The 15,151-nt window shown below is 47.4% G+C and overlaps 2 protein-coding genes across 2 annotated transcripts in view; both read left to right on the top strand.

Moving 5' to 3' along the window:
* Window positions 1-104: 104 nt before the first annotated feature.
* Window positions 105-2,928, top strand: Dad1 (dolichyl-diphosphooligosaccharide--protein glycosyltransferase subunit). The gene is made up of 3 exons (XM_071661260.1): window positions 105-263; window positions 1,564-1,786; window positions 2,575-2,928. Exons 2-3 carry the CDS (start codon window positions 1,573-1,575, stop codon window positions 2,703-2,705), a joined length of 345 nt encoding a protein of 114 aa, XP_071517361.1. The 5' UTR covers window positions 105-263; window positions 1,564-1,572; the 3' UTR covers window positions 2,706-2,928.
* Window positions 2,929-7,725: 4,797 nt separating this feature from the next.
* LOC139748354 (uncharacterized) overlaps window positions 7,726-15,151 on the top strand; it is a 306,050-nt gene continuing 298,624 nt past the window's right edge. Inside the window, exon 1 of the mRNA XM_071661435.1 lies at window positions 7,726-7,875. The gene's annotated coding sequence lies outside the window, so the exon portion shown is untranslated. The remainder of the gene's footprint in view (window positions 7,876-15,151) is intronic.

Genomic DNA, 15,151 nt, shown 5'->3' with positions numbered 1-15,151 from the left:
TCGGAACGCTTATGTCTCTTGTTTTTTTGTTTACATGAAGGACCAATCAGAGGCGACCAACGTATGTCTGGTGGTCTCTCCCGTACCTCAGAGACCTGAGCTCTCATTGGCTACTGGAATACTTCCCTGGGTTATCATTGGACAGATTGGTTTTCCCGTCGTGCATTGTGATATCCACTGTACTTCCCGAACGCTCCTGACACCAAGTCATTTCTCGGGTGTACAGAAACTGCAAATTTTGACATTGTGGTGAATTGTAAGAGGTAGGTTATGGTGCGAATATGATACGATGATGATAAGGTATCAATTCGCTTTGTTCACAGCTGTCATTAAAAGGAATAAGTATATATTTTCGCTGAAATCAGTAGGCCGGTCTGAGATTTACTTTGGGGGTTAATGGGAATGGTTATTAGACAGATGTATATTTGAATAGTGATCCTTTTTTTTTGGAATGATTACATACATTACTTTGGTCACCTTAATAGATGATTTTTTTTTTGAAAACGATATCACAAGTGATTTTGAAGTAATTGAGAATATTGAAGGGAGAATGATATTGGTTAATTTTATGTCGACAGGGCTACCACATAGATAATATGGATTTGAGAGACATAGATAATATGGATTTGAGAGAGAAACATATCAGTGATTCTAAATATTTAATAGAAGTTATGAAGATTACTGAGCATATACTTTTGGAACTTTATTGCACCCATTTGAACAATTGTGATAGTGGGGGAGGCCATGATAATGTGGGATTATATGGAGTGAAGGCCATATTAATTGATACAGTTATTTAGAATCCTGTTGAACTTCATCCATCCTTCTTTAGGGGTAAAGATTTACTTGAGTTTTTAAAATGGGAGTTGTAATATATCAAAAACATTGTTTTCGTTTTCCCATCGTATTGGATGCTTGAACTGGAGTGAACCCGAACAACACCAAAGTATATTTCTATTTATTTCAATTAACATCAAATTTAGGAAAAGTAAGGTTGCTAGTGGAATTTGGGTGAGGTTTAGATGTGTTCAGTTTCTTGTGTTGTATTATTTAATCATTGGATGAAAAATAACGAGTAAATCATGCTTCTGTAATCGTTTCTGCAAATAATTGTTGAAGGGTTTGAAGTGCTACCAGCATCCCTGAGGACAATTGCCGCAGAAGACATCACTGAGTGTAATCCAGGCCATCTGTCACTCTAGCCTAGCTTTAAAACTTCCCCACAACTTCAAGGCCTCGCCCTTCAAAACACACCTGAACCTAAGGTTATATGCCGATGACTTGGCCTGGATTGTTCTCATTACTTATTGTCCTGTTTGGTGACAGTCCTTTTGGGCATCTGTTGCATTGATACTTCTCATTAGATATAGAGTCCATTAATATGCATTTTAGTAATTTACCAGTTAACCTTTTTGTTAGAATTTGAAAATTACATGATTATATCCTTTAAGGCTAATGTAGTATTTAGAGAAGTACAATACTGTCATTCAAGAAAGTTGGGTTCTTTTAAGTCCATGAAATAATAAATTTTTCATTGTAGCTAAAATTGTACTTTTTTTCCAGATAGCAAATATGTCTTCAACAACACTAACTGTGGTCGTCAGGAACTTCTATGATGAATACATGAAGAACACACCAAAAAAGCTGAAGATTGTTGATGCGTACTTGACCTACATTTTGATGACTGGGGTTTTGCAGTTTGTTTACTGCTGTCTTGTTGGAACTTTCCCCTTCAACTCTTTCCTTTCAGGCTTTATATGCACTGTTGGATGTTTTGTGCTTGGTGGTAAGACAGTCATTGTTAGATTTTTTTCTTTAGATTTTTATTTTCCCTTTTTCAGAGGTGGTTAAGAACAAGTTTCTTTCCTCTGCTGAACCTTTCTGACCCTTGGTTGTTTTATTTAAGTTTAGCACTTCTTGTTTGAACTTTAAGAAGTCTTCTGATTATTTTTTTTTGAATAACTGGCTATTTCATTATAACACTTTCATTTACAGCTTATGAAAAGTGATTTTAGAGAAAAATACTTAAACTTTTAGAATTAGGATAAATGTAAAATACAAACTATTCAGATGCTTAGATGACAGCAAATATAGGAAAGTTATGTTATTGAAAGACAGAAAGGAAATGCAGATATGTAGATATAGATTGTTTTTTTCATGCTTCATTGTCTTTTCCTGTGTTAGTGAGGTAGTGCCAGGAATAGACAAAAAAAAAAAGCCACACTTGTTCACATCCATTTCCTAGCTGTCATGTACAGTTCACCATATCCACAGCCAGGCCCCGCACACCTGTACATGGTTTATCCCAGCTGCTTCACAGTCCCTGTTTCAGTCCATTGGTAGCATGTGCACATTGACCTCTGTATACTTCACATCATTCCAGTTCACTCCCCCATGTATGCCTTTCACCCTTCTGCATATTCAGGCCCCAATCATTCAAAATCTTTTTCACTCCATCCATGTTATTTCCCATTCCTTGTTCAAATCTAGTCCTTTCATTTTCTACATTTTAAAGTTAAATAACTATTTTAGGCTTCAAAGTATTTGTTATGTGACGGTTAATTTTTTCCACAGTGAGTTTGAGGCTACAAGCAAACCCTCAGAACAAACCACAGTTCCTTGGCATCTCCCCAGAACGTGGTTTTGCTGACTTCGTCTTTGCCCACATCATATTACACCTTGTAACTATGAATTTTATTGGTTAAGTTTTGGCCATTTGACTTAGCTTTTACAATGATTTATTGGGAAAAATATTTTCAGAGGGATCAGTTTTATGATATTTTTCTTACAAGTTGATGGTATGGAAGCAATTATGTATTCTTGAAAATGAGGAATTGCATTATTTTGTATAATCTTTCAGATGGCCTATGAGACATTGAGTAGTATTTTGTTGAAAGTTGTAATAAAACCAATACATTCCTTATACAATTGTATTATTTCCATTGCTCGATATAGATGTATTGAATAGTTATTATATCTTGAGATTGTCAAGGAAAGGTTTAATTGTTGTAACTGTATAGATATTACCAGATCTAGTTCATGGCTTCAGTCTAATTATGTATTCCATAATAAGTTACTTGTGTGGGTTGTTAGGTGTATTGTCTGTATGTGGTGTTAGGGAAAATTAGCTTTGGTTCTGTATTGAATGCACAGTCATTTGGAGGTGTAGCTAGACTATCTGATCACACATTGGTTGTATGTAAGTTCCTTTGGTATGATGCTGTTGGCTCAAGGTTTGTCTCTGTATTCCCTGGACTTCACACAGTCTGAGAGACACCTCAGTAATTTTAAGGTTATGGAAAGTAAATTGAAAAAAAGAAATGAATTCTTTAAGATAGGTTGATGGAATTAAGATTGGCAGTAGAGGATTTATTTAAAGACAATTTTTACTGTTACTGCTAACAAATCAGTGAAAAAAATTGAATTATCAGAATAGAAAGAGAGAGAATATTTTGCACATACATAGGTGACATGCAGAATAAGAGTTATGGCAGATGGTATGGTAAAAAGGGGTACTGAAGGCAGTGTGCAGGATGAAGCAGAAGTGGATGGGATTGTAATTACATTTCTCGAGAAGGGGGTGTGAGTGAGATTGATTGGTTAGTAAGGGTACTTAGTGTTTGTGTGGCCCTTAGGATTGGTAGATTGCATGTACACTGCTGTTATACAAAGGCAAGGTATACAGAACTGAGCACTCGAGTTACACAAGTATTTGTGTGATAGGGTTGATAGATAAGCCGTCTGGAGTAGTCTATGGGGGTCAGGTTTCAGAGGCTAGGTGTGCCAATTAGGCTTTTATATTTTTTATTGTTTCTATCTTGGTAATGCAAGGGAGGTTGTTAGGTATATATTTTATATATCTAGTTACCTTTCCTACATTAGTGAAGTGGCATCATAAAGCAAAAAAGTAGAAAAAAACCTCCTGCCTCATTTGCACATACTCAGTCTTTAGTCATTTAGTACAGTAGATGAATGTATGAAAAGAAAAATGGGTTGATTACGTGGTATTAGAATAGAAAAAGATATTTACATGAACTATTGATTATATGTACACACCTGAATTACTGAGAGATAGTACTTCACCTTTCACAGGCTCTAGGTGTTCACAGCCATCCCTGTCAAGAAGTTTATATCCAGATTTCTAGTGCAGGTCCTATACAAGCAAGTTAATTTTTAGTGCAGGTCCTATACAGGTAAGTTAATTCTAAGTTTAGTGTAGGTCCTATACAGGTAAGTTAATTCTTAAGTTTTGTCTTTAGGTTTGTTAGAAACTCGTAGTAATATGTAGCATAGGGAGAGAATGTAATCATCACGTGTCATATTGTTCAAAGAGGTCTATGTTAATATTGTGTTCTCATTCAGGTATCCAAAGATTCTTGGCTTGTTATCACTGTATTTATCCCACTTTACATATCGGTCTGAGGGGGATACATACGAATGATTTCTTTAAAGGTCAGTGTAAATGACCAAATGACTTGTTTGTAAGCTATGGAGGTGTGGATTGTAAGTGGATGGGAGAACAGGTAATTCCATAAACTTAAAGTGTGAGAATTGGAAAAGGTAAGTGAGAATGTAGCCTGGCTACAGGGAAAGTTTAAAAGTAGAGCTGAAATGAAAAGCAATATTGTTTGTCGTGGTTGGGATGGTAGGGACGGGTGACAGACTTTTATTTTATTGATGCAGTGACCTTAACAATGGTAGGAGGGTTGAGACAGACTGTCTAACATGTGGAGAAGGGGCAAATGATGTGAGGGACCTTTAACAGGCGAGGTAAATTACTTTTGTTTGTGTTTTGTCCAACAAGGATAAGGGAACCTGTTGGAGCAGCACCATACATGTGAGAGCAACATACCTCATAGATCTTGGTGAACATCATTGTTATCAAAGGTAAGATGTACAGAATTCAAGTGTGGACGAATAAAAAAAGACTAGTTTTATGAACATCTTTTGGCAGGATCATTTATGCAGTGATTGTAGAAGAGATCTTTACTTTTAAATGAAAGAATTTCCTAAAGATGATAATCACATTGTCCTTATTGATTTAGTAAGTGAATGTCTGTGAAGATGAGAAGTCCAGAGGTAAGTAATAGTGTTTTGAAGGAACGTTAAGAAGGGGAGCGAGTCCTGACTTTAGAGTAGTTTTTGTGTATGTTAATATTTGGAAGCATTTATTTGATCTATTATTGGACAAGATCAGTTGATGAAGGCTGAGAGGAAAAATTGCCGGAACCAAGAGCTATTTTTAACTATAAATGCACTAGATCCTGCTCTGTGCTGATTGTTAAAAAAAATGTCTAGGGCTCAAATTTTGTTTGTCCTAGAATGCAGTAGGGTCAAAGTTTGCCCAAGAATTTTGTGGCCTGTTAATTAGAACTGTACGATCAAGAACAAGACAGAAAGTAGGTGATGATAAAGTTTTATAGAAGCAAAGGTGTTAAGAATGAACAGTTAAGCTGATGTGGGTTTATTTAGTTAAGAGGAAGAGTACAGTTGAGCAGTAATGCCACAGCAGAGAAATGGAGGTTTGGAAAGCGGGAAAGTGTGGGGTAGGGTGAATGGGTTAATTGAGGGGGACAATTGAGTGGGTCTTTTATGCTTGTGTGGGGTCATTCACGGTTGCCTGGGGTCTTCCATGGTTGTATGCATCGCACATGGTTGGGGTTGGGTTGGGTCTTCCATGGTTGTTCCCAATTTGAATAGTTGTGTGGCTAACATGGTCAGTGTGGATCATCCATGGTTCTTACGGTCTTTACATATATGTGTATCCGGTACTGTCACCTAGAGAAATCAACCCACACACACACTATTAGGGCCGGAGTTTCGATGTAAGGCATGGCCCCTTGTGGTCACCACAGTATTGGACACAGTCGAGAACGACCTTCTTGCTGGAGAGAGAGAGAGAGACTTGGCGTCGATCTGGTGACCATTTCCGAAGACCGAACACGTCAGCTGGTCACCCGGGATCTTTAAACTGCACTGGCAAGCCATCGGATGGGATGCGGCCGTTAGTTAGAAGAGGTGGTACGGCCGGGAAGTGATTCAAGCTTCTCCTACCCACCCACTGTGATCTTGATGTGTTTTGGTGATGCGATTCACATGACGCTCCATTCTTAGCGAATCGAACCAGGAGAGCAGATCTCCCGAGGTTAACGACGACCATCTCCCTAGCGAACAAGTGAGAGTGTAGTGTGTGGGTGATGGTGGTGGCGTGTGCTAAGGGCATCGCGAGAGTGTTATTGCTCACTAGGGACACGACGTGGGTCACCGGTGGCGTAAGGGCGTTATGTAGGTGTGTGGATTGTTTTGGAAGTTCGTGGTGGTGGTGGTGAAGACGTGGTCCTCGTGGTGGTGGTGGTGAAGACTAGGTCTTCGTGGTGGTGGTGAAGACTTGGTCTGCGTGGTGGTGAAGACGTGGTCTTCGTGGTGGTGGTGAAGACGTGGTCTGCCTGGTGTTGGTGGTGAAGACTTGGTCTGCGTGGTGGTGGTGATGAAGACTTGGTCTGCCTGGTGTTGGTGATGAAGACTTGGTCTGCGTGGTGGTGGTGGTGAAGACGTGGTCTGCCTGGTGTTGGTGGTGAAGACTTGGTCTGCGTGGTGGTGGTGGTGAAGACGTGGTCTGAGTGGTGGATTAAGTTGCGTTGTGGTGATGACGTCATGCGTTGCGTGGTGATGACGTTGCCTCCCGACCCATCAGCGCAGGGAACGCTCCACCTTCAAGTGTTTCTTCTTACCCAAGTTCATAAAACATGAGATAACTAACACGCACCATTTTGAGTTGCCCTCTTACCGAAACCCGTCAAGATTGCCCTCATGCAAACTACCTTGTACAACCTTGTTTGGTAACCCTCCTCACAGAACTACCTCGTTTTAGCCTAACCACCACACTTCTATGTGTGTATTCCGTGCCTGTGTGTGTGTTTCATCTATACAACACCATCTTTGTCTTCTTCCCCTGCTGTGTCCTACAACACTTACGAACTGAAGTTTCTTAAAAGAAACGTCTAAACTATCGTTACGTCGTTCATCGCTGTACAAGCCCTCCTTGTGTGTGAGAAGTATTTACCATAATCCTTCCTCATCTCCCGCAAACGAGCGTCATGAAATATAACTGAGATTTAATTGAGCCTTAAAAGTTTTAAGAAATACAGTCGTGTTGTCATTCATCAATCCGGGACGAGGCTATGGGAGGGATGAACGAGTGATCGGCTCCCCCTTTTAAATGTCACTTGGGACATCGCATTTGACGGAATCCTTCCCTCCTTGGGTCCTCCCAAGGAGGGAAGGCACTGAAATCGATCATGGTGGAGAGGGAGGGAGAGGAGCGGGGCGGGAATAATTTATCTGACGGCGGTGGAAAGATGGCTTGAAATACGACCATAGGCATAATTGATTCCAGATTTCCCTCCCATCTCTTTTTTTTTTTTTTTTTTAAAGTCTTCCTAAACATTTCTAGCCACCTTGGAATTATACTTTAGTCTCTACCCTTCTCTCTAACTTGGAATTTAAGAACACAAACTGCCTGTGTTGAGGGAAGGGTATTGCGTAGTCGATGTGGCCGTAGGAAGGAAGGAAGAAATAAATGCCATAGAGATCATGATGAAGTACGAGGTAAGAACGAGAGCACCTGTAAAGACAATCATCTCCCTCTCCGGTACGACAATCTTTCCCCAGGTGTGATGGTTGGCGGCACACGACACCGTCAGTCTACAATGTGACAGTGCGAAGGGAAGGTCGGACACGCGCTCCCATGACCTGTTTTCTTTTGGTCGTACTGTAGTGTATATGATTCCTTTTGGTGTTTGGATTTTTAGGTTTTGTGTTCCATGCTTGGATACTGTAATTACCAGGATTAACGGGCTTCAACCACATGTGAAGGTAAGGAGAGTACATTATTTATATATGTATATATAAATTTGGCTCTGTTAGAGAAAGCCGTAATTTTTATTGAGCACTGTGATTTGTCGTTGGACTAATGATGTCGTGGGTGGAGGCAGGTCTCACGGCGAGTGAGTTTGTCCTTAGGCGGTGTGAGAGAGAGGGTGGTGTGTGTGGGGGAGAGGGGGTTGGGTCCTTTAAACCTCGCCCCTCACCGTAGGTGGGGTGAATGGCTGGCTGCGGCTTGACGTGGGGGGTGTGTGTGAGGCATTGAGGTGGGGGGGGGGGGGGGAACCGGTACTGCAACACGACACTCTCGGTGTCGTGGAGCCTCTCCGTGAGGGGAACTGGCTTATATGTTGCTGCTGCTAGTGCCTCCCAGGTCCGTAACTTCCTCGCTCCTCACTCCCACTGACGCTCCTACTGCCTCCCAGGTCTGTAACTTCCTCGCTCTCTGTCGCTCCTACTGCCTCCCAGGTCCGTAACTTCCCCTCTCTGTCGCTCCTACTGCCTCCCAGGCCCGTAACTTCCCCTCTCTCTGTCGCTCCTACTGCCTCCCAGGTCCGTAACTTCCTCTCTCTGTCGCTCCTACTGCCTCCCAGGTCCGTAACTTCCCCTCTCTGTCTCTGTCGCTCCTGCTGCCTCCCAGGTCCTTAACTTCCCCTCTCTATGTCGCTCCTATTGCCTCCCAGGTCCGTAACTTCCCCTTTCTCTGTCGCTCCTACTGCCTCCCAGGTCCTTAACTTCCCCTCTCTGTCGCTCCTATTGCCTCCCAGGTCCGTAACTTCCCCTTTCTCTGTCGTTCCTACTGCCTCCCAGGTCCGTAACTTCCCCTCTCTGTCGCTCCTATTGCCTCCCAGGTCCGTAACTTCCCCTTTCTCTGTCGTTCCTACTGCCTCCCAGGTCCTTAACTTCCCCTCTCTGTCGCTCCTACTGCCTCCCAGGTCCGTAACTTCCCCTCTCTCTGTCGCTCCTACTGCCTCCCAGGTCTGTAACTTCCCCCCCTCTCTCTCTTTGTCGCTCTGCTACTGCCTCCCAAATCCGTAACTTCCCTTCTCTCAATGTCACTCCTAGTGCCTCCCAGGTCTGTAACTGCCTCTCGCTGTCGTCCCCTGGTCGTGGAGGCAGTACCAGATGTGTCGTTAGCCATATATTAAATGGTTTTTGATCTATCGGCTGAGAACAGTCGTGAACGTGATCATGTTAATGGTTTCAAAGTGTTAAATGTCACGGTTATGGTGGCGTCCATTGTGTGTTTTTGTGTAACATTGAATTCCCCCTGAGAGCAGTTCGAGTGCACTTAAAGACTATATTGGTTTCACGTGTTTAGAAGGGATTTGACGGTATTAAAAGTGGAGAAATTGATTCTCACGCGAGGGAGACTTGAATGTGTGACATGAGCGACCTTCTTAATGACGTGTGTGTGTGTGTGTGTGTGTGTGTGTGTGTGTGTGTAAAAAAGTCTCGTTCCATCGGAAGTTCGACAAATGACCCGGTCCATCCTGGTATTACCTGGTTAATTAACATGTTGAGACTTGCCAGCGTCTCGCAACTCCGTCATACATGTTAACATGTTTATTTTTTCGTACCCATCTTATCATATCTCTACTATAGCAAAGTTAACGTATCCTCCCTTAAGACAACGTATCATATATTCTACTATAGCAAAGGTAACGTATCCTCCCTTAAGGCAACGTATCATATATTCTACTGTAGCAAAGGTAACGTATCCAACCTTAACATGAACACAAGCTACTGTGACCTAAATTTAAGGCCGCTTAAACTTAAGACTCCCTTTAAAATTTCGTGTTTTGGGAAACTTTGGAGATGCGTGCGTTAAGCGGAACAATATGTGGCTGCCAGAAGAAATTGTCTGGTCTCGAACTTTTAGGAAAGCCTAATTTTAGCCGATAATTTGGTATTTAGGGCGTTGGACTTTAACAATTTCTTAACACGTCAGTTAGATGGCAAGTTGTAGATTAACATCAGCTGCAAATTGAAAGTTAAAATGTTGGTTCTAACTTTAAATGATTTATTACAAAGTTGTGGGTAAACTTGTGACAGTTAAAGATTGCGTACTTTAAAATTTAAGGATTAAGTGGATGTTAAATGTCAGCGTGGTAGATGTTTAGGGTAGACTTGTAGATATTAAGGATGGAATAGTAGATGTTAAGGATAGATAAGGATAGACTAATGAAAGTTGAAGTTAGTCAAATGTAAACTGATGGCAGTTTACTTGAATTTTAAGGATAGCTTAGTTATTTAAGGTTGACCAAGTAGAAAGCTAAAGTCAGCTTAGTCGAAAGTTAAAGTTAACAGTTGAAAGTTAAAGTTAGTCACGTAGAAGGTTAAGGCTAACTTAGTTAAGTCCTAAAGTTAGCCGAGGTAAAGTTAGCAGAGTGGAATGTTCATGGTAATCTAGTGAGTAGTTAAGCCTGGCCAAGTCGGAAGTGAAATTAGACTTTGAAAGTTAAGGTTGGTGTAGGGAAAGTTAGGCGAGCGAGATGACTTGAAAAATTTAACCCCTAGCCTCGTACAACGTTAGAGTTAGTAAAACTAACTTTATTAGAAGGTTAGAAAGCCTTGCCTCTTAAGTATAGTAAATTAACTTTATTGGAACGTTAGAAAGTCTAGCCTCGTACCACGTTAGGTTAGGAAATCTAACGTTAGAAAGTCTAGATTCGTACAACGAAAGTGTAGCTTCGTACAACTTACGTTAGGTTATTAAATCTAATTTTATTAGTACGTTAGAAAGCCAGGCCTCGTAAATCGTTAGGTTAGTCACTCTAACTTTTACTAGAATTTTACGTTAGAAATTACCCGATTGTAAGTTAAGGTACATGTTAATGAAGGCGGGTTTATTGTATATAAAGTTAATCCCTAACGAAAGTCAAGAGTTAGTGTAGGAGAGAAATGTGATCAGTTTATCCATGTTGCAAGTTGAAGTAATCCTGTTAGAAAATTACGGCAAGACGAAGAAAGACGGGAACGAAATTAAGAAATATAATGTTTTATTTGATGTGATGCTGGATGGGATCGAGGCCAATAAGAAGAATAGTTATGTGAGAAAAGACAGCAGTGGTTCATGTCATTGCGTCGTATAGGTAACGTGTATGGGCGCGAGGGTATATCGTATAAGGGTTGACAGGCCTATATATGGGCGTGTGGGGAGTGAGCGGGCCTCCCTCCCATCTGAAGATGGTTTGGTAGTATTTCTTGTGAAGGAAAGTGAGAGAGGACGGTATGACTGTGAGATGAGGGTGTGAGAGGATGAGGTGTGAGGGGATGAGGTATGAGGGTGTGAGGGGATGAGAAATGAGGGTGTGAGGGAATGAGATGGGGTGTGAGGGAATGAGGTATGAGGGTGTGAGGGAATAAGGTATGAGGGTGTGAGGGGATGAGGTGTGAGGGGATGAGGTACGAGGGTGTGAGGGGATGAGGTATGAGGGTGTGAGGGGATGAAGTATGAGGGTGTGAGGGAATGAGGCATAAGGATGAGGGCTGGTTATATGTCTCGAGTGTAAGGAATGGTGGTAATATGTCAAGTGTGGTCACTGAATCTACAAGTGTGTGAAGGGTCAGAGTATCATGAATTGATTGGATGTTTTTAACCTGTGGAAAGTGTGACACTTTGAATAAGTGTGTGTGTGTGTGTGTGTGTGTGTGTGTGTGTGTGTGTGATTTTGTAATGACGTTGTAAAATACACTGCCAATTTGGTTTTACTAGTTCGTTATAATCATACCGTCCACCGTAAGGCAATAAGGAAGCGAATGATTTCTCCCTCTCTCAAAACACATTACAAAAAACGATTTTTACCATTTTTTTTTTTGAAACGTAATATCATTCACCTTTGGTGTCTTGTCTGTCATGTGTCGCCGGCCAAAAATCACATGACCCCCCCACCGAGCCTTCACTCAGGCAATCCTCTTAATTTGAAGTTTACATCACACGAGCCAGCGTTAGGACGATCCAACTCCTTGTTCCCGGTGTTCCAATCCTCGTCCCAATGATTGGTCGTTTGGATGATTACGTAGTTGATCTCGTTATGTCTTAGTGCAGTAATTGTAGACGCGTTGACTGTAAACATGGGGTTTGCCAGACGGTACATAGAGTCCCGCGTTCCTCCATTTTGACCCGAATGTCGAATATTTATTCATTTTATTTATTTATCTATTTATTGTTAACTCGGCGCTGTATTGTTCATTTAGTAATACAGACTGAGTGGTTGTGCGACTCGCTGTCCAGGATTAAGTGCACGCACCCCACAACACCCCCACCACATCCTCCCCCCCCCCCCCCCCCCCCCCCCCCCCCCCCCCCCCCCCCCCCCCCCCCCCCCCCCCCCCCCCCCCCCCCCCCCCCCCCCCCCCCCCCCCCCCCCCCCCCCCCCCCCCCCCCCCCCCCCCCCCCCCCCCCCCCCCCCCCCCCCCCCCCCCCCCCCCCCCCCCCCCCCCCCCCCCCCCCCCCCCCCCCCCCCCCCCCCCCCCCCCCCCCCCCCCCCCCCCCCCCCCCCCCCCCCCCCCCCCCCCCCCCCCCCCCCCCCCCCCCCCCCCCCCCCCCCCCCCCCCCCCCCCCCCCCCCCCCCCCCCCCCCCCCCCCCCCCCCCCCCCCCCCCCCCCCCCCCCCCCCCCCCCCCCCCCCCCCCCCCCCCCCCCCCCCCCCCCCCCCCCCCCCCCCCCCCCCCCCCCCCCCCCCCCCCCCCCCCCCCCCCCCCCCCCCCCCCCCCCCCCCCCCCCCCCCCCCCCCCCCCCCCCCCCCCCCCCCCCCCCCCCCCCCCCCCCCCCCCCCCCCCCCCCCCCCCCCCCCCCCCCCCCCCCCCCCCCCCCCCCCCCCCCCCCCCCCCCCCCCCCCCCCCCCCCCCCCCCCCCCCCCCCCCCCCCCCCCCCCCCCCCCCCCCCCCCCCCCCCCCCCCCCCCCCCCCCCCCCCCCCCCCCCCCCCCCCCCCCCCCCCCCCCCCCCCCCCCCCCCCCCCCCCCCCCCCCCCCCCCCCCCCCCCCCCCCCCCCCCCCCCCCCCCCCCCCCCCCCCCCCCCCCCCCCCCCCCCCCCCCCCCCCCCCCCCCCCCCCCCCCCCCCCCCCCCCCCCCCCCCCCCCCCCCCCCCCCCCCCCCCCCCCCCCCCCCCCCCCCCCCCCCCCCCCCCCCCCCCCCCCCCCCCCCCCCCCCCCCCCCCCCCCCCCCCCCCCCCCCCCCCCCCCCCCCCCCCCCCCCCCCCCCCCCCCCCCCCCCCCCCCCCCCCCCCCCCCCCCCCCCCCCCCCCCCCCCCCCCCCCCCCCCCCCCCCCCCCCCCCCCCCCCCCCCCCCCCCCCCCCCCCCCCCCCCCCCCCCCCCCCCCCCCCCCCCCCCCCCCCCCCCCCCCCCCCCCCCCCCCCCCCCCCCCCCCCCCCCCCCCCCCCCCCCCCCCCCCCCCCCCCCCCCCCCCCCCCCCCCCCCCCCCCCCCCCCCCCCCCCCCCCCCCCCCCCCCCCCCCCCCCCCCCCCCCCCCCCCCCCCCCCCCCCCCCCCCCCCCCCCCCCCCCCCCCCCCCCCCCCCCCCCCCCCCCCCCCCCCCCCCCCCCCCCCCCCCCCCCCCCCCCCCCCCCCCCCCCCCCCCCCCCCCCCCCCCCCCCCCCCCCCCCCCCCCCCCCCCCCCCCCCCCCCCCCCCCCCCCCCCCCCCCCCCCCCCCCCCCCCCCCCCCCCCCCCCCCCCCCCCCCCCCCCCCCCCCCCCCCCCCCCCCCCCCCCCCCCCCCCCCCCCCATCTTGTACGGGGTTTGTCGTGTGGAGGGACGAGTCTCGGTGTGGGTGGGTGGATGTCGAAGTGATCAGCGAGTTTCGTGTTCTTCTATAAGTTGGTGTTTTGGGTCCTGCTGTGTTCTGGATGCCGCATTACTGTATCCTGTTACGCATTACAGTACCATGTTACGCATTACAGTATCCTGTTACGCATTACAGTATCCTGTTACGCATTACAGTATCCCGTTACGCATTACAGTATCCTGTTACGCATTACAGTATCATGTTACGCATTACAGTATCCTGTTACGCATTACAGTATCATGTTACGCATTACAATATCCCGTTACGCATTACAGTATCCTGTTACTTCGTGTGGCTCAGCGTAGCACAGATCTATACGCCTCTCCCGTCGTTCCGCATGGCATGAGTCTGTGTGTCCCTCTGTATCCCGTGAAGCAGGTCACATATCAGACATTTTGCCGGGCGTTCGAGATGACCTTTAGACTCTTGTCTGTGTGTACATTATGACCTTTGACCGTGACGTCAGCGTATCCTCTCCAGGTTCATTGCAACGAGGTCTCTCTCTCTCTCTCTCTCTCTCTCTCTCTCTCTCTCTCTCTCTCTCTCGTCATGAGGTGGTCTACATTTTGACGCCTCGGGGTCGTATTGATGAATGCGTGTAATGTCAGTAGCAGGAGAGAGAGAGAGAGAGAGAGAGAGAGAGAGAGAGAGAGAGAGAGAGAGAGAGAGAGAGAGGTGTTGCTTTAAATTTGCATATAGATAGATAAATAAAACCCCATCTTTTGTAGGTCACGTAGGGTTTAAGACCAGGAATATTATTGCCACGCGTTATGTGTCGACATCCTGTGTGGGATTATATTTAAAGCATCCTGTATAGGATTATATTTAAAGAATTACTTTACTAGCAGTGGGACTATATATATATATATATATATATATATATATATATATATATATATATATATATATATATATATATATATATATCACCGATCACGGAAGAGTTCCGGAGGTTCCGGAGCGTAGTGGAGTTGGTCGTCTCGGGATTTGGTTAAGCGGTTCGAATCCCAAACTTTTCTGCGCGCGCGCGCGCGCGCGCGTGTGTGTGTGTGTGTGTGTGTGTGTGTGTGTGTGTGTGTGTGTGCGCGCGCGCGCGCCATTCGTGGCTTTTGAGGCCCGTGATGAACGACTCGAACCCGTCAACCAAAGAAATCATATACTAATGTAATCCATCAGATCTTCCTGTGGGACTATTTCGCTTCACTGGACTCGCCTCTTGGAGTTAAGTGTTTCACAATCTCGCATTTCGTCTGCTGGGATCTTGGTTTTTTTCTCTCTCTCTCCCCTTTTTATAAAGTAACTTCCCGGCGTCAAGTTGATTGCGCTAAAAAGGAGTAGTCTGTCTGCTAGGGCAAAGTTTTCCCCATTCTCGTACGGAGAGGACAAACGGAAGGGCGGGGGATAAAAGAAAGTTCGGAAACACACAATTGAACCCGTGAAACAGGAGTTCCGAATCTGTTTTCTTTTTTGTGGTGAGCTTG

The sequence above is a fragment of the Panulirus ornatus genome, chromosome 73, assembly GCF_036320965.1.
Source record: "Panulirus ornatus isolate Po-2019 chromosome 73, ASM3632096v1, whole genome shotgun sequence".
NCBI classification, from domain to species: domain Eukaryota; kingdom Metazoa; phylum Arthropoda; class Malacostraca; order Decapoda; family Palinuridae; genus Panulirus; species Panulirus ornatus.
Note: the sequence above shows the minus strand (reverse complement) of the source record. Positions and strands in the feature narration are given on the sequence as shown.